Raw genomic sequence first — 19,205 nt, 5'->3', positions numbered from 1 at the left:
CCGTCCCCTCACCTATGGACACAGTTGATGGCCTCCAGGTAGGCCAGGGCCTTGCCGACCTGCAGCGCGTACAGCACCAGGGTGGGCACGGCCAGCCCCAGCCGGTTCTGCTCCAGGTACTGCCCCAGCTGCAACGGCACATTCCCGGCGGGATCAGCGGCGGGAACGCCGGCGGGACACCGGGAAGGGCTCGGGAATAGGATCGCACCTCTCCGTAGGGGTAGAGCTCCATGATGATCCAGGTGGGCTCCTCCTCGGCGATGCCGATGAGCTTCACGATGTGGGGGTGGTCCAGCTTCTTCATCAGCACTGTGGGAAGCGCGGAATTCCCGCCTTGGAATGGGGGATCCCAGTTCCGGGAGTCCCAATCCCTGTCCTGGGGGATGGAGGTGGAGCGGGAGGAATTGTCTGGGATTTCCCCAAGGAGTTGGAGCTCCTGGTTTTTAGGGAGGGACAGCCTCATCCAGGGATTCCAGTAGCTTCCCCCCTCCAACAATCCCATAATCCAGAGGTTTTTGGGATCCTGTCCCAGGTTTCCGGGCACGGATCAAGTCCCTCCTCCTCCATCCTGAATTCCAAAGGCCACTTGTTCCCAAGAAGCCACCGGGAGATACCACGACAAGGTTGTGCCATCCCCCCACCGTGTGAGCCCTGAACGGGATCTTATCCCAAAAAAAACCCCTGGCAGGACCTTCGGGATCCCAAAAAAACCCATCAGGACCCCGGGGATACCGGCTTCACTCAGGAATTTATCCCTGTTTTCCGGGCTGCAATCCTTCTTGCAGGTCTTCACGGCCACGTTGATCCTCTCCCCTTTCTGCTCCGAGAAGGAAAAGCGGGAACGCGTCATCCCGAATCCTGCCCAGATCCCGGATTTGGGATGGCGGGGACGGAGGAGGGCAGGGAAAGAGCGGGAATCTCACCGGGGTGGTGTAAATTCCCTCGTAGACCTCTCCGAAGAATCCTTCCCCCAGGATCCTGCCCAGCGCGATGTCATCCCGGGAGATTCCGTAGTGCTGGACTTCACGGAGGCGGAAACAGGGAAGAGCTGCCTTTATCCCGGCCCATTCCGTGGGCAGATCCCCCAGGGAATAACTGGGAAACATCCCGGGGTGCCGACCCTCCCCATCCATGAGGATTCCTGGATCCTGCCCTCTCCATCCATGAGAATCCATGGATCCTGCCCTCTCCATCCATGAGAATCCATGGATCTCTCCTCTCCATCCGCAAGGATCCATGGATCCTGCCCTCTCCATCCTCAAGGATCTATGGGTCTCTCCTCTCCATCCCTGAGGATTCCTGGATCCTGCCCTCTCCACAAGGATCCATGGATTCTGCCCTCTCCATCATTCCCACAAGGATCCATGGATCCTGCCCTCTCCATCCATGAGGATTCCTGGATCCTGCCCTCTCCATCCATGAGGATCCATGGATCTCTCCTCTCTATCCACACGGATCCATGGATCCTGCCCTCTCCACAAGGATCCATGGATTCTGTCCTCTCCATCCACACGGATCCATGGATCCTGCCCTCTCCATCCATGAGGATCCATGGATCTCTCCTCTCCATCCGCAAGGATCTATGGGTCTCTCCTCTCCATCCATGAGGATTCCTGGATCCTGCCCTCTCCACAAGGATCCATGGATTCTGCCCTCTCCATCATTCCCACAAGGATCCATGGATCCTGCCCTCTCCATCCATGAGAATCCATGGATCCTGCCCTCTCCATCCCTGAGGATTCCTGGATCCTGCCCTCTCCATCCCTGAGGATCCATGGATCCTGCCCTCTCCATCCATGAGGATCCATGGATCCTGCCCTCTCCATCCATGAGGATCCATGGATCTCTCCTCTCCATCCACACGGATCCATGGATCCTGCCCTCTCTATCCACAAGGATCCATGGATCCTGTCCTCTCCACAAGGATCCATGGATCCTGCCCTCTCTATCCACAAGGATCCATGGATTCTGTCCTCTCCATCCATGAGGATTCCTGGATCCTGCCCTCTCCACAAGGATCCATGGATCCTGCCCTCTCCATCCATGAGGATTCCTGGATCCTGCCCTCTCCATCCACGAGGATCCATGGATCTCTCCTCTCCATCCACAAGGATCCATGGATTCTGTCCTCTCCATCCACACGGATCCATGGATCCTGCCCTCTCCACACGGATCCATGGATCCTGCCCTCTCTATCCACAAGGATCCATGGATCCTGTCCTCTCCACAAGGATCCATGGATCCTGCCCTCTCTATCCACAAGGATCCATGGATTCTGTCCTCTCCATCCCTGAGGACTCCTGGATCCTGCCCTCTCCATCCACGAGGATCCATGGATCTCTCCTCTCCATCCACAAGGATCCATGGATTCTGTCCTCTCCATCCACACGGATCCATGGATCCTGCCCTCTCCATCCATGAGGATTCCTGGATCCTGCCCTCTCCATCCACGAGGATCCATGGATCTCTCCTCTCCATGAGGATCCATGGATCTCTCCTCTCCATCCACAAGGATCCATGGATCCTGTCCTCTCCATCCATGAGGATTCCATGGATTCTGTCCTCTCCATCCATGAGGATTCCATGGATCTCTCCTCTCCATCCCTGAGGATTCCTGGATCCTGCCCTCTCCATCCACGAGGATCCATGGATCTCTCCTCTCCATCCCTGAGGATTCCATGGATCCTGCCCTCTCCATCCCTGAGGATTCCATGGATCCTGCCCTCTCCATCCCTGAGGATTCCATGGATCCTGCCCTCTCCATCCCTGAGGATCCATGGATCCTGCCCTCTCCACAAGGATCCATGGATCCTGCCCTCTCCATCCATGAGGATTCCATGGATCTCTCCTCTCTATCCACACGGATCCATGGATCCTGCCCTCTCTATCCATGAGAATCCATGGATCTCTCCTCTCCATCCGCAAGGATCCATGGATCCTGCCCTCTCCATCCTCAAGGATCTATGGATCTCTCCTCTCCATCCCTGAGGATTCCTGGATCCTGCCCTCTCCACAAGGATCCATGGATTCTGCCCTCTCCATCATTCCCACAAGGATCCATGGATCCTGCCCTCTCCATCCATGAGAATCCATGGATCCTGCCCTCTCCATGAGGATCCATGGATCCTGCCCTCTCCATCATTCCCACAACGATCCATGGATCCTGCCCTCTCCATCCATGAGAATCCATGGATCCTGCCCTCTCCATGAGGATCCATGGATCCTGCCCTCTCCATCATTCCCACAAGGATCCATGGATCCTGCCCTCTCCATCCATGAGGATTCCTGGATCCTGCCCTCTCCATCCCTGAGGATCCATGGATCCTGCCCTCTCCATCCATGAGGATCCATGGATTCTGTCCTCTCCATCCATGAGGATCCATGGATCTCTCCTCTCCATCCACACGGATCCATGGATCCTGTCCTCTCCACAAGGATCCATGGATCCTGCTCTCTCTATCCACAAGGATCCATGGATCCTGTCCTCTCCACAAGGATCCATGGATCCTGCCCTCTCTATCCACAAGGATCCATGGATCCTGCCCTCTCTATCCACAAGGATTCCATGGATCTCTCCTCTCCATCCATGAGGATTCCTGGATCCTGCCCTCTCCATCCACGAGGATCCATGGATCTCTCCTCTCCATCCACAAGGATCCATGGATTCTGTCCTCTCCATCCACACGGATCCATGGATCTCTCCTCTCCATCCATGAGGATTCCTGGATCCTGCCCTCTCCATCCACGAGGATCCATGGATCTCTCCTCTCCATCCACACGGATCCATGGATCCTGCCCTCTCCATCCATGAGGATCCATGGATCTTGCCCTCTCCATCCATGAGGATCCATGGATCTCTCCTCTCCATCCGCAAGGATCCATGGATCCTGCCCTCTCTATCCACAAAGATCCATGGATCCTGCCCTCTCCACAAGGATCCATGGATCCTGCCCTCTCCATCCATGAGGATCCATGGATTCTGTCCTCTCCATCCATGAGGATTCCTGGATCCTGCCCTCTCCATCCCTGAGGATCCATGGATCTCTCCTCTCCATCCGCAAGGATCCATGGATCCTGCCCTCTCCACAAGGATCCATGGATCCTGCCCTCTCCATCCACAAGGATCCATGGATCCTGCCCTCTCCATCCACAAGGATCCATGGATCCTGCCCTCTCTATCCACAAGGATCCATGGATCCTGCCCTCTCTATCCACAAGGATCCATGGATTCTGTCCTCTCCATCCCTGAGGATTCCTGGATCCTGCCCTCTCCATCCACGAGGATCCATGGATCTCTCCTCTCCATCCACGAGGATCCATGGATTCTGTCCTCTCCATCCACACGGATCCATGGATCCTGCCCTCTCCATCCATGAGGATTCCTGGATCCTGCCCTCTCCATCCACGAGGATCCATGGATCTCTCCTCTCCATCCACACGGATCCATGGATCCTGCCCTCTCCATCCATGAGGATCCATGGATCTTGCCCTCTCCATCCATGAGGATTCCTGGATCCTGCCCTCTCCATCCACACGGATCCATGGATTCTGCCCTCTCCACAAGGATCCATAGATCCTGCTCTCTCCAGACACACGGATCCATAGATCCTGCTCTCTCCATCATTCCCATATGGATCCATGGATCTGCCCGCTACATCCATGAGGATCCATGGATCCTGCCCTCTCCACCCATATGGATCCATGGATCCTGCCCTCTCCATCATTCCCACAAGGATCCGCGGATCCTGCCCTCTCCATCATTCCATGGATGCTGCCCCATGGCTCATCCCAGCCCCTCCAGGACCTTCTGAGCGGTTTGGTGAGGATGGGATGGGAATTTGGGATGGGCAGGAGGAATTAGGACACCTTGGACGGAGAATTCCCAAGGGAAGCACCTACTTCCGGATCTCGGCCTTGAGGATTCATCCAGGATTTCAGCGTAAATTTCGGAATCTAGGGAAAAATGGGATGCAGGAATGGGATCAGGAAGCTCAGTGGGCGTGGGAGGTCTTCCAACATCTCCAGAGGGTCTGGAGTTCCTCCAGGATGCTTGGATGCATCCCAACCCTCTGGAAAAGAGCTGGGGATGTCCAACCCTCCCAAATCCCACATGGAGCGCATCCCAAATCCCTGCCCGCACCCCAAGGATGGTGGGAAGAGGGAAGAGCCCAAACTCACCCCCGCTGATGCTGTGGGAAAGCGTGGAATGCCTCTCCCCGAGATTCCTGAGGGTGGGAAGAGGGTCAGGGAGCGGGATGGGGGGTAAGGAGCAGGATTCCAACCCCGCACTGGGGCCAGGAATCCCGGGAAAAGGGCCGGGATCACTCACGGGGCCGGGATCTGCGGGAGGCTGACCCTCTTCTCCCGATCTGTGGAGAGGACGGGGAAAGGTTCCATCCCATCCCAATCCCATCCCATCTTCATCCTCATCCCCATCCCCATCCCATCCACCCCATTCCAACACCATCCCTATTCCCGTGCTCATTCCAACTGCATCCCTTCCCTTCCCATCCACCCCATTCCATCCCATCCCACCCCACCCCATTCCATGAAAAGCCATCCCATCCCAATCTTCATCCCCATCCCATCCCATCCCTTCCCAATCTTTATCCCCATCCCATCCTGTCCCAATCTTCATCCCCATCCCATCCCATTCCCATCTCTGTAACATCCCACCCAATCTTCATCCCATCCCATCCCATTCCATCCCATCCCAATCTTCATCCCCATCCCAACCTTCATCCCCATCCCATTCCCATCTCCGTAACATCCCACCCAATCTTCATCCCACCCCATCCCATCCCTATCTTACCCCACCCTACCCAGTCCACACAATATCCTGTCCCATCCCATCCCAGGATGCCCCGAATTCCCACCTTTCCTTGGGAATACGATGAGGGATGTCTCCGAGCCCCCCTGGAGTCGGCAGTAGCCATCGATGAGGTCGGCCATGTTTTCCGCCTCAGCCAGCGACGACGTCTTGACTGCCAAGGACTTGGGAATGCCGGGATGGGACGATGGATGAGTCCGGAGCAGGGCAGGGGGGCTGGGATGGGGGGGATCCCCCCCTTCTCCCCACTCCGCAGCCAATCCCAGTTTTCCATCATCATCCTTCCCAGCATCCGAAAACAGCCAGGAAAACACACCCACACCGAAGCATTCCCGGGAAGAGGTGGAAACAGGGATATTCCCGGGGTTTAGGGGATCATCTCCCCTTGACCAGGGCTGGAGATGGAGCTTCCAGCAAATCCTGCCTGATCCACAGGGATCCCACCCATCCCACCCAGCATTCCCAAGAATTCTCTCCCAACTCCTCACCTGGGGGGCTGGAGATGGAGCTTCCAGCAAATCCTGCCTGATCCACAGGGATCCCACCCATCCCACCCAGCATTCCCAGGAATTCTCTCCCAACTCCTCACCTGGGGGGCTGGAGATGGAGCTTCCAGCAAATCCCGCCTGATCCACAGGGGTCCCACCCATCCCACCCAGCATTCCCAGGAATTCTCTCCCAACTCCTCACCTGGGGGGTCCCGCTGAGCCCCAGCTGCAGCAGAGCCTGGCCGTCCTCCACTCCAGAGCACCGGATGGATTTGATGTCCCGGAATTCTGCCAGGCAGGTGGGCTGGGAAGGGGGAATTCATTGGGAATTTGATCCATGTTGAGTTTAATCCCTGATTCCAGAGCGGGAGTCCCTCAATTCCCAGCCCGGAATTCCCACCTTGGCGTCCTTGCTGGTCACCTGCCGGATGCCCTTGGGGCCGATGACCAAATCCACGGTGATGTTCCATCCTTGCTGGGGGGAGCAGGAGTGGGACAGAAGTTTGGATGAGCGGCATTCCAAGAGCCAGGTCGCATCCCATCCCATCTCCATAAAATCCCAACCCTTTCCTCATCCCATCTCCATCTCGCTCCACCCCATTCCATCGCCATCCCCATGCCCATTCCAGCTGCATCCCATCCCATCCCATCCCATCCCATCCCGCTCCATGCCATGAAAAGCCATCCCATCCCCATTTTCATCCCCATCCCATCCCCATAACATCCCACCCAACCCCATCCCCATTCCATCCAACCCCATCCCATTCCCATCCTGATCCCATCCCTTCCCATCCCAACTCCATTGCCATCCCATCCCATCCTTCCCTCCCCATAACTTCCCAACTACCTCATCCCATCTCATCTCATCCCACCCTGCCCCATCCCATCTTCATCTCCATCCCCAACCCCATCCCCCTAAAATCCCACCCCATCCCATCCCCACACCTGATCCCAAAACACTCCACCCATCCCATCCCATCCCATTCCCATAACATCCCATCCAAACCCCATCCCCATTCCATCCAACCCCATCCTATCCCCATCCCATCCCAACCCCATAACATCCCCACCAACCCCATCCCACCATCCCCATCCCATCCCCATCCCATTTCACACCACCCAACCCCATCCCATCCCCATCACATCCCATCCCATTCCCATGCCCATCCTGATCCCATCCCTTCCCATCCCAACTCCATTGCCATCCCATCCTTCCATCCCCATAATTTCCCAACTACCTCATCCCATCTCATCTCATCCCACCCTGCCCCATCCCATCCCATCTTCATCTCCATCCCCAACCCCATCCCCCTAAAATCCCACCCCATCCCATCCCCACACCTGACCCCAAGACACTCCACCCATCCCATCCCATCCCATCCCCATAACATCCCACCCAACCCCATCCCCATCCCATTTCACACCACCCCATCCTATCCCCATCCCATCCCAACCCCATAACATCCCAACCAACCCCATCCCATCCAACCCCATCCCATCCCCATCCCATTTCACACCACCCAACCCCATCCCATCCCATCCCCATCACATCCCATCCCATTCCATCCCATCCCATTCCCATGCCCATCCTGATCCCATCCCTTCCCATCCCAACTCCATTGCCATCCCATCCCATCCTTCCATCCCCATAACTTCCCAACTACCTCATCCCATCTCATCTCATCCCACCCTGCCCCATCCCATCCCAGCTTCATCCCCAACCCCATCCCATCCCCATCCCATCCCCCTAAAATCCCACCCCATCGCATCCCATCCCCACAATGCCTGACCCCAAAACACTCCACCCATCCCATTCCATCCCCGTAATATCCCACCCAACCCCATCCCATCCCATCCCACCCAGCTCCACCCCACCCCATATCCCATATCCCATATCCCATTCCTGGGCACGCACGACGAGCTGGCAGCGGAAGCTCTCCTGGTCGATGGGGGCGAAGGTGGCCAGGGTGTGCAGGAATTTGAGGACGCATTCCTCTTCCCGCAGGAGCGCGTACTGCTGGAACGTCTGCTGGATCATCTTCCGCAGCTGCCGCGGCTGCCGGGACATCCGTGGGGATGTAGAGATGGATACGGGAACAGTGGGATGGACACGGGGTTGGAGGCGGGAACAGCGGGATGGGGGTGGACACACGGACATGGGAGTGTGGGTGAGGATAGGGACTCACAGGGATATGGGGATGCACATGGATTACACATGGACACACATGGACACGGATTACACATGGACACACATGGACACACACGGACATGGGCGGATGGGTGAGGATTGGGACTCACAGGGATATGGGGATGGATATGGGAACAGCGGAATGGGGAGCGGGATGGGGGTGGACACGCGGATATGGGAGTGTGGGTGGGAATAGGGACACAGGGATATGGGGATGTACACGGATACAGGGACATGGACACACATGGACACATGGACACGGGCGGATGGGCGGGGATACGGATTCACAGGGATATGGGGTTGGATATGGGAACAGCGGGATGGGGAGCGGGATGGGGGTGGACACGCGGATGTGGGAGTGTGGATGGAATATGGACACAGGAATATGGGGATGCACACGGATACGGGGACATGGATTACACACGGACACACGGACGTGGGCAGATGAGCAGGGATAGGGATTCACAGGGATATGGGGTGGGATATGGGGTTGGATATGGGGATACAGCGGGATGGGGAGCGGGATTGGGGTGGACACGCAGATGGGGGAGTGTGGGTGGGGATAGGGACACAGGAATATGGGGATGTGCATGGATATGGGGACATGGACACACATGGACATGGGCAGATGGGTGGGGATAGGGACTCACAGGGATATGGGGATGGATATGGGAACAGCAGGATGGGGAGCGGGATGGGGGTGGACACATGGATGCGGGTGGGAATATGGACACAGGAACATGGGGATGCACACAGATACAGGGACATGGACACACATGGACACACGGACACGGGTGGATGGGCGGGGATAGGGATTCACAGGGATATGGGGTTGGATATGGGAACAGAGGGATGGGGGTGGACACACGGATGTGGGAGTGTGGGTGGGAATAGGGACACACAGGGATATGGGGATGTGCATGGATACGGGGACATGGATTACACACGGACACGGGCATGTAGGTGGGAATATGGACACAGGAATATGGGGGGACACATGGATACAGGGACATGGATTACGCGCGGACACACGGACATGGGCGGATGGGTGAGGATAGGGACGCACAGGGATATGGGGTTGGATATGGGAACAGTGGGATGAGAACAGCGGGATGGGGGTGGACACGTGGATATGGGAGTGTGGGTGGGAATAGGGACACACAGGAATATGGGGATGCACACAGATACAAGGACATGGACACACACGGACACACACGGACACGGGTGGATGGGCGGGGATAGGGATTCACAGGGATATGGGGTTGGATATGGGAACAGTGGGATGGGAACAGCGGGATGGGGGTGGACACGCGGATGTGGGAGTGTGGATGGAATATGGACACAGGAATATGGGGATGCACACAGATACAGGGACATGGACACACATGGACACACATGGACACACACGGACGTGGGCGGATGGGCGGGGATAGGGATTCACAGGGATATGGGGTTGGATATGGGAACAGCGGGATGGGGAGCGGGATGGGGGTGGACACACGGATGTGGGAGCGTGGGTGGGAATAGGGACACAGGGATATGGGGATGCACACAGATACAGGGACATGGACACACATGGACACACATGGACACGGGCGGATGGGCGGGGATAGGGATTCACAGGGATATGGGGTTGGATATGGGAACAGTGGGATGGGAACAGCGGGATGGGGGTGGACACGCGGATGTGGGAGTGTGGATGGAGTATGGACACAGGAATATGGGGATGCACACAGATACAGGGACATGGACACACATGGACACACACGGACACACACGGACACGGGCGGATGGGCGGGGATAGGGATTCACAGGGATATGGGGTTGGATATGGGAACAGCGGGATGGGGAGCGGGATGGGGGTGGACACACGGATGTGGGAGCGTGGGTGGGAATAGGGACACAGGGATATGGGGATGCACATGGACACGCATGGACACGCATGGACACGCATGGACATGCATGGGGCGTGCTCACGTGTGCCCCCAGGTGTCACACCCATGTCACACGTGTGTCCCTCACCTTCAGGCTCTCCTGCATCTGGCTGGGGAAGAACAGGTCCAGCCCCACCTCCTTCCTGCGGAGCAGAGAATCCCGGGAATGTCAATGGGAATTCCCGATCGTGGGGAGGAGGGGGGTTCTGGGGGGAGCGGGCTGTGGGGGGACTGAGGGAAGGGGGGAGCTGAGGGTGTGGGGGAATCCGGGGTGGGGGAAAGGGGGTGGATGGTTCCCATCTCCCTCTCCGAGGATGAGGAGCTGTTGGAGGATGAGAAGATGGGAGAAGATGAGGAGGATGAGAAGATGGGAGAAGATGAGGAGGATGAGAAGATGGGAGAAGATGAGGAGGATGAGGGTTTGAGGAGGATGAGGAGGATGAGGAGTTGAGAAAGAGGAGGAGCTGTGGGAGGATGAGGAGCAGCAGGAGGATGAGGAGGATGAGGAGCAGCAGGATGAGGAGGATGAGGAGCAGCAGGATGAGGAGGATGAGGAGCAGCAGGAGGATGAGGAGCTGTGGGTGGATGAGGAGGATGAGGAGCTGTGGGTGGATGAGGAGCTGTGGATGGATGAGGAGGATGAGGAGCTGTGGGTGGATGAGGAGGATGAGGAGCTGTGGGTGGATGAGGAAGATGAGGAGCTGTGGGTGGATGAGGAGCTGTGGATGGATGAGGAGGATGAGGAGCAGCAGGATGAGGAGGATGAGGAGCAGCAGGAGGATGAGGAGCTGTGGGTGGATGAGGAGGATGAGGAGCTGTGGGTGGATGAGGAGCTGTGGATGGATGAGGAGGATGAGGAGCTGTGGGTGGATGAGGAGGATGAGGAGCTGTGGGTGGATGAGGAAGATGAGGAGCTGTGGGTGGATGAGGAAGATGAGGAGCTGTGGGTGGATGAGGAGGATGAGGAGCTGTGGGTGGATGAGGAGGATGAGGAGCTGTGGGTGGATGAGGAGGATGAGGAAGCTCAGGAGGAACTGCGGGAAGATGAGGAGCTGAAGGATGAAGAGATCAAGGAGGATGAGGAGCTGTGGGTGGATGAGGAGGATGAGGAGCTGTGGGTGGATGAGGAAGATGAGGAGCTGTGGGTGGATGAGGAGGATGAGGAGCTGTGGGTGGATGAGGAGGATGAGGAGCTGTGGGTGGATGAGGAGCATGAGGAAGCTCAGGAGGAACTGCGGGAAGATGAGGAGCTGAAGGATGAAGAGATCAAGGAGGATGAGGAGCTGTGGGCGGATGAGGAGCCACAGGAGGATGAGGAATTGAGGGAGGATATGGAGCTGTGAGAGAACAAGGAACCGCGGGAGGATGAGGAGGATGAGGAGGATGAGGAGGATGAGGAGGATGAGAAACTGTGGGGAGATAAGGAGGATGAGGAGGATGATGAAGGCCCTCAGCAGGTCCCCAGCCCCTCAGGACTGCTGGGACGGGGTGGGGACTCCAGGGCTGGACTCACTCCAGGAACTCGAAGTTGGATTTCTTGTCCAGCGCGTTCTGGGGCATGTCCTTGTAGAACCTCCTGCGGGACAGAGGGACGGGGACATCAGCCGGTGACACACGCCACCCGTGTCCCCACGTCCCTCCATGGCCCCCATGTCTCCATGTCCCCCATGTCCTTCCATGTCTCCATGTCCCCCATGTCCTTCCATGTCCCCACATCCTCCATGTCACCCATGTCCCCACATCCCCCATGCCCTCCATGTCACCCATGTCCCCACGTCTCCATATTCCCCATGTTCCTCCACATCCCTCCATGTCCCATGTCCCTCCATGTCTCCATATTCCCCATGTCCTTCCATGTTCCCCATGTTCCCATATCCCTCCATGTCCCCATGTCCATCCCCATGTCCTCCCATGTCCCCATGTCCCTCATGTCTCCATATTCTCCATGTCCTTCCATGTTCCCCATGTTCCCATATCCCCATGTCTCCATATTCCCCATGTTCCTATGTCCCTCCATGTCACCCATGTCCCCTTGTCTCCCATGTCTCCATGTCCCTCCATGTCTCCACAGCGCCCATGTCTCTCCATGTCCCCCCATCCTCCATGTCACCCACATCCCTCCATGTCACCCACATCCCCCATGTCCTTCCACGCCCTCCATGTCACCCATGTCCCCACATCCCCCATGTCCTTCCACGCCCTCTATGTTCCCCATGTCCCCCATGCTCTCCATGTCCCCCAGATCCCCCATGCCCTCCATATCCCCCATGTCCCCATGTCCCCCATGTCCCTCCATGTCTCCATGTCCCTCCATGTCTCCACAGCGCCCATGTCTCTCCATGTCCCCCCATCCTCCATGTCACCCACGTCCCTCCATGTCCCCACATCCCCCATGTCCTTCCACGCCCTCCATGTCACCCATGTCCCCACATCCCCCATGTCCTTCCACGCCCTCTATGTCCCCCATGTCCCTTCATGTCTCCATGTCCCTCCATGTCTCCACAGCGCCCATGTCTCTCCATGTCCCCCCATCCTCCATGTCACCCACGTCCCTCCATGTTCCCCATGTCCCCACATCCCCCATGTCCTTCCACATCCTCCATGTCACCCATGGCCCCACATCCCCCATGTCCTTCCACATCCTCCATGTCACCCATGTCCCCACATCCCCCATGTCCTTCCACATCCTCCATGTCACCCATGTCCCCATGTCTCCATGTTCCCCATGTTCCTACATCCCTCCATGTCCCCATGTCCATCCCCACGCCCTCCCATGTCCCCACGTCCCTCATGTCTCCATATTCTCCATGTCCTTCCATGTTCCCCATGTTCCCATATCCCCCATGTCCCTCCATGTCACCCATGTCCCTCCATGTCCCCACATCCTCCATGTCCTTCCACGCCCTCCATGTCACCCATGTCCCCACATCCCCCATGTCCTTCCACGCCCTCTATGTTCCCCATGTCCCCCATGCTCTCCATGTCCCCCAGATCCCCCATGCCCTCCATATCCCCCATGTCCCCATGTCCCCCATGTCCCTCCATGTCTCCATGTCCCTCCATGTCTCCACAGCGCCCATGTCTCTCCATGTCCCCCCATCCTCCATGTCACCCACGTCCCTCCATGTCCCCACATCCCCCATGTCCTTCCACATCCTCCATGTCACCCATGTCCCCACATCCCCCATGTTCTTCCATGCCCTCCATGTCACCCATGTCCCCACATGCCCCATGTCCTTCCACATCCTCCATGTCACCCATGTCCCCACATCCCCCATGTCCTTCCACGCCCTCTATGTCATCCATGTCCCCATGTCTCCATGTTCCCCATGTTCCCACATCCCTCCATGTCCCCATGTCCATCCCCACGCCTTCCCATGTCCCCATGTCCCTCATGTCCCCATATTCTCCATGTCCTTCCATGTTCCCCATGTTCCCATGTCCCCCATGTCCCTCCATGCCACCCATGTCCCCCTGCCCTCCATGTCTCCATGTCACCCATGTCTCCATGTCTCCATGTCCCTCCATGTCTCCACAGCGCCCATGTCTCTCCATGTCCCCCCATCCTCCATGTCACCCACGTCCCTCCATGTTCCCCATGTCCCCACATCCCCCATGTCCTTCCACATCCTCCATGTCACCCATGTCCCCACATCCCCCATGTCCTTCCACACCCTCTGTCACCCATGGCCCCACATCCCCCATGCCCTTCCACATCCTCCATGTTCCCCATGTCCCCACATCCCCCATGTCCTTCCACGCCCTCCATGTCCCCCATGATGTCCATGTCCCCCAGATCCCCCATGCCCTCCATATCCCCCATGTCCCCATGTCTCCATGTCACCCATGTCTCCATGTCTCCATGTCCCTCCATGTCTCCACAGCGCCCATGTCTCTCCATGTCCCCCCATCCTCCATGTCACCCACGTCCCTCCATGTTCCCACATGCCCCATGTCCTTCCACATCCTCCATGTCACCCATGTCCCCACATCCCCCATGTTCTTCCATGCCCTCCATGTCACCCATGTCCCCACATGCCCCATGTCCTTCCACATCCTCCATGTCACCCATGTCCCCACATCCCCCATGTCCTTCCACATCCTCCATGTCACCCATGTCCCCACATGCCCCATGTCCTTCCACATCCTCCATGCCATCCATGTTCCCACATCCCCCATGTCCTCCACGCCCTCCATGTCATCCATGTCCCCATGTCTCCATGTTCCCCATGTTCCCACATCCCTCCATGTCCCATGTCCCCATGTCCCTCCATGTCCCCATGTTCTTCCATGTTCCCCATGTCCTTCCATGTTCCCCATGTTCCCACATCCCTCCATGGCCCCATGTCCATCCCCATGTCCCTCATATCTCCATATTCCCTATGTTCCTATGTCCCTCCATGTCCTCCATGTCCCCATGTCACCCATGTCCCCACGCCCTCCATGTCACCCATGTCCCCCTGCCACCTCCAAAAAAGCTGGAACTTCCCTCCCCATCCCCATTCCCGCTTCCCAGACCTCCCATGGCAGCAGAGAGAACAGGAGGGACACAGGGACATGGGGACAGAGGGACACAAGGAGAGAAGGACAGAGGGACACAGGGACAAAGGGACACGGGGACACAAAGACACAGGGACACGGACACAAGGACACGGGGACAGAGGGACACAGGGATATGGACAGAGGGACACAGAGGGACACACGGACGTGGGGACACAGGGACACAAGGACAGGAACAAAGGGACACGGGACAGAGCGACACAAGGACACGGGGACAGAGGGACACGGGGACAGAGGGATAGAGGAACACAGGGATACAAGGACACAGGGACATGGGGACAGAGGGACACGGGGACAGATGGATAGAGGAACACAGGGATACAAGGACACAAGGACATGGGGACAGAGGGATAGAGGAACACAGGGATACAAGGACACAAGGACACGGGGACAGAGGGACACGGGGACAGAGGGATAGAGGAACACAGGGATACAAGGACACAGGGACACGGGGACAGAGGGACACACGGACACAGGGCCAGGGGACACACGGGGACAAGGGGACACCGGGCCAGGGCCGTACCTGAGCTCGAGGCAGCCGAGCTGCAGGGCCATGCCCTCGCTGACCTTGCTGGCGTAGTTCTGCATGTACTCGCTGCGGAGCTGCGGGGACAGCGCGTCACCGCGGGGACACCGACGGGGACGGCCGGGGGCGGGATGGGGACAGGGATGGGGACAGGGGTTGCAAAGAGTGGTAGAGATGGTGACAGGGGACGGTGACAGGGACAACGGAAGGGATGGTGGCAGCAGAGACAGTGACTGGGATGGTGAAGGGATGGTGGAGGAGTGACAGGGATGGTGACAGCAGAGACAGTGACTGGGATGGTGAGTGGGTGGTCAAGAGTGGTAGAGATGGTGGCAGGGGACAGTGGCAGGGGATGGTGGAAGGGACAACGGAAGGGATGGTGACAGCAGGGACGGTGACGGGATGGTGACAGCAGGGACGGTGACGGGATGGTGACAGCAGGGACGGTGACTGGGATGGTGACGGGATGATGAGGGGGTGGTCAGCAGGGATGGTGACTGGGATGGTGACGGGATGGCGAGTGGGTGGTCAAGAGTGGTAGAGATGGTGGCAGGGGACAGTGGCAGGGGATGGTGACAGGGGACGGTGACAGGGACAACGGAAGGGATGGTGACAGCAGGGACGGTGACTGGGACGGTGATGGGATGGTAGAGGAGTGACAGGGATGGTGACAAGATGGTGGAGGAGTGGCAGGGAAGGGTGACAGGGGACAATGACAGGGGATGGTGGCAGAAGATGGAGTCAGGGGATGGTGGAGGAGTGGCAGGGAAGGGTGACAGGGATTGGCGGAAAGGAACGGTGGCAGGAATGACGTCAGGACACGGTGACCAGGGGATGGTGACCAGGGGATGGTGACCAGGGGACGCTGGCACTGCCCACACTCTCCCCCATCCCGTGCTGGGACGCTCCGGGCGGGAATGCAGTGCCAGGAATGTCCCTGGATGTCCCTGCTGGACATTCCCAGCTGGATCTGCTCCCCAGATCCATTAGCGGGATGGGGCCACCACCACCCTGGGGTGACAAAACCTTGGAATCTTGGGAATTTTGGGCCTGGAGAGGCGGAATGGGATCCGGAGACCGCCTGGAGCTGCCCTGACCTGCTGGTAGAAGTAGAGCAGGGTGGTCCTGTCCTCCTTGAAGCGCTCCATGAAATCCTCCGGGAGGTACCGGATCTGGAGGTCGTACCTGGGAAAAGCCAGGAGCCGCTCCGTGAGGACACCGTTCCCCTTCCCAGGAATTTGGGGACACGGAGAGGGACAAGGCCACCACCACCACCAGCGCGGTCCCACCTCCACTCAGCTTCCAGGTGGAGGCACTCGTATTTTTCCTGGACCTCTCCCACCGTCAGGTCGGGATGGAGCCAATGGATCTCGTCCGACTTGACGTGTTTGAGCCGGAGGCCGTAGCACTCGGCCAGCTGGATGTCCGGCCCGATCCGGCCACTCAGCAGGATGGACCGGATCACCTCCTGGGAAAAGGGAATCGTGGAATTCATGGAATGGTTTGGGTGGGAAGGGACCTTAAATGCCATCCCATTCCATTCCCAACACCTCCCCTGATGATCCCAGGTGGATCCAGCCTTTCCTTGGACAATCCCAGGGATCCAGGGATTCCCTGGGAATTCCAGCCCAGCCGCGAATTCCTTCCCAAGATCCCAGCCCGAGCTCCCCTTTCCCAGGGAAATCCCTCCATTCCCGCCTCTCCCAGCCTGCCATTGGATCCAGCCCCAGCCCGACTCCTCTGCGGGAAGGAATTCCGGCCTCCAGGCCCTTCCCTGGGAATCTCGGCACTCCAGGAAGGCTCTCCCTTCCCTTGCCCATCCCCGACTTCCAGAAAAACCCCTGGCCATGGATTCGGAGCCTCCTGCATCCCACAATCCCGGAATGCTTTGGCTGGGATCCACGCAGCTTCAATCCCATCCCATTCCAAGGCCGGCACCTCCCCCGATGATCCCAGGCTGCTCCAGCCTTTCCTTGGGCACTGCCAGGGATCCGGGCATTCCCTGGGAATTCCAGCCCAGCTGGGAATTCCTTCCCAAGACCCCAGCCCAAGCTCCCCTTTCCCACTGGGAAGCCATTCCCCGCCTCCTGCCCCTCCAGCCTTTATCCCAAATCCCAGCTCTCCTGGAGCCCCTTTAGGTTTGGGAAGTGGCTCCAAGGATTCCCTGGATCCTTCCCTTCTCCAGCTGGACATTCCCAGCTCTCCCAGCCTGGCTCCAGATCTCCATGACCTCCTCTGGAATTGCTCCAGCTCAACATTTCCAGCCGAGCTTCGGACAGCGGGAAGAGGAGGAGGAGGAAACACGGGACAGCTCCAATGGAAACTTCCCTGGAGTGAACCCCCAGCCCCGGGGAGCTCCATGAGCACGTTCCCAGTATCCACACCCCATTCCCTGGCTGGAATCTGCCGGACTCCAGGTAGGAAGGGTGAGAGGCACATCCCAATCCAAACCCACCATACCCATGAAGGAACGGCCCTAAAATCCTGTCCCGGCGTCCTCCCTGCTCCATGTCCCCAAAATCCCCTCCCGGCATCCTCCCAGCTCCATAATCCCACTCAAAGGGCAGAAATCATGGAATCACGGAATGGTTTGGGTGGGAACGGACCTCAAAACTCATCCAAGCCCAACATTCCCGACTTCACCACAACCACGTGGGAAATGTGCCTGGAAGGAGCCGGATCCAACCAAACCAAACCAGCCCCGTATTCCCAATCCCATCCCGATCTCGCCGTTCCCACGTACCCGGATCTCCGTGGCCACGGAGCACTTGACCAGCTTGAAGTTCTTGCCCAGGTTGAAGCTGTTGCTGTAGAAGCAAACCTTGAGGATCCGCGTCTCCTCCTTATCCCGATCTGTCTCCGGCGGCCCCATGGCCTCCAGCGTCCCGGAAAGGCTGCGGGAGGAGCTGCTCCGGGGACGTCCCAAGGGCTCGGGAATGGTGGTCATCTTCAGGACACCCGGAGCGTTAGGAGCGGAGCATCCCTTCCCTGCGGGAACGGCAGCGGGATGGGATCGGGACATCCCGGAGGGGTGGGGAAGGGAAGGGAGGAAAAGAGAGGAAAGGGGGGGAAAGGGGGAAGAAGGGGAGAGGGGAAAAGGGGAAAAAGGGGGAAAAAGGAGAGAAAGGGGGGGGAATATGGGGAGGGAAAGGGGGGAGGGAAAGGGAGGAGGGAAAGGGGGGAGGGAAAGGGGGGAGGGAAAGGGGGGAGGGAAAGGGGGGAGGGAAAGGGGGGAGGGAAAGGGAAAAAGGGGAAACGGAGGGAAACGGGGGGAAACGGGGGGAAACGGGGGGAAACGGGGGGAGGGAAAGAGGGAAAAAGGGGGAAAGGGGAAAATGGGGGGAAACGGGGGGAAAAAGGAGGGAAAAGGGGGGGGATAAAGGGGGGGGATAAAGGGGGGGGATAAAGGGGGGGGATAAAGGGGGGGGATAAAGGGAAATGGGAGGAAAGGGGGGGGAAAGGGCAATGAAGGGAAAAAAGGAAGAAAAGGGGGAAGAAAGGGGGGGGAAACGGGGAGGAAAAGGGGGGAAAAAGGAAAAGGGGGGAAAAAGGAAAAGGGAATGTGACAAAGGATGTCCCCAGCATGCCCAGAGCAATGCCCATGTCCCTGTCACCTCCAGGGTGTCACCTCCGTGTCCCTGTCACCTCCACAGCGACCCCTCCGTATCCTTGTCACCTC

The 19,205-nt window shown here is 58.1% G+C and overlaps 1 protein-coding gene across 5 annotated transcripts in view; it reads right to left on the bottom strand.

Moving 5' to 3' along the window:
• PTK2B (protein tyrosine kinase 2 beta) overlaps window positions 1-19,205 on the bottom strand; it is a 52,477-nt gene that overhangs the window by 15,220 nt on the left and 18,052 nt on the right. For all 5 annotated transcript variants that reach the window (XM_032103317.1, XM_032103318.1, XM_032103319.1 and 2 more), the window contains 17 exons: window positions 18,270-18,514; window positions 16,816-16,994; window positions 16,624-16,711; window positions 15,524-15,603; window positions 11,954-12,016; window positions 10,529-10,583; window positions 8,234-8,374; window positions 6,719-6,793; window positions 6,521-6,622; window positions 5,877-5,994; window positions 5,330-5,369; window positions 5,179-5,225; window positions 4,900-4,953; window positions 924-1,021; window positions 733-817; window positions 209-309; window positions 13-128 (listed from right to left, as the gene is read on the bottom strand). In XM_032103317.1, coding sequence (XP_031959208.1) covers window positions 13-128; window positions 209-309; window positions 733-817; window positions 924-1,021; window positions 4,900-4,953; window positions 5,179-5,225; window positions 5,330-5,369; window positions 5,877-5,994; window positions 6,521-6,622; window positions 6,719-6,793; window positions 8,234-8,374; window positions 10,529-10,583; window positions 11,954-12,016; window positions 15,524-15,603; window positions 16,624-16,711; window positions 16,816-16,994; window positions 18,270-18,514 — 1,687 coding nt within the window. The remainder of the gene's footprint in view (window positions 1-12; window positions 129-208; window positions 310-732; window positions 818-923; window positions 1,022-4,899; window positions 4,954-5,178; window positions 5,226-5,329; window positions 5,370-5,876; window positions 5,995-6,520; window positions 6,623-6,718; window positions 6,794-8,233; window positions 8,375-10,528; window positions 10,584-11,953; window positions 12,017-15,523; window positions 15,604-16,623; window positions 16,712-16,815; window positions 16,995-18,269; window positions 18,515-19,205) is intronic.

Source organism: Corvus moneduloides, chromosome 3 (genome assembly GCF_009650955.1).
Source record: "Corvus moneduloides isolate bCorMon1 chromosome 3, bCorMon1.pri, whole genome shotgun sequence".
Taxonomy (NCBI): domain Eukaryota; kingdom Metazoa; phylum Chordata; class Aves; order Passeriformes; family Corvidae; genus Corvus; species Corvus moneduloides.
Note: the sequence above shows the minus strand (reverse complement) of the source record. Positions and strands in the feature narration are given on the sequence as shown.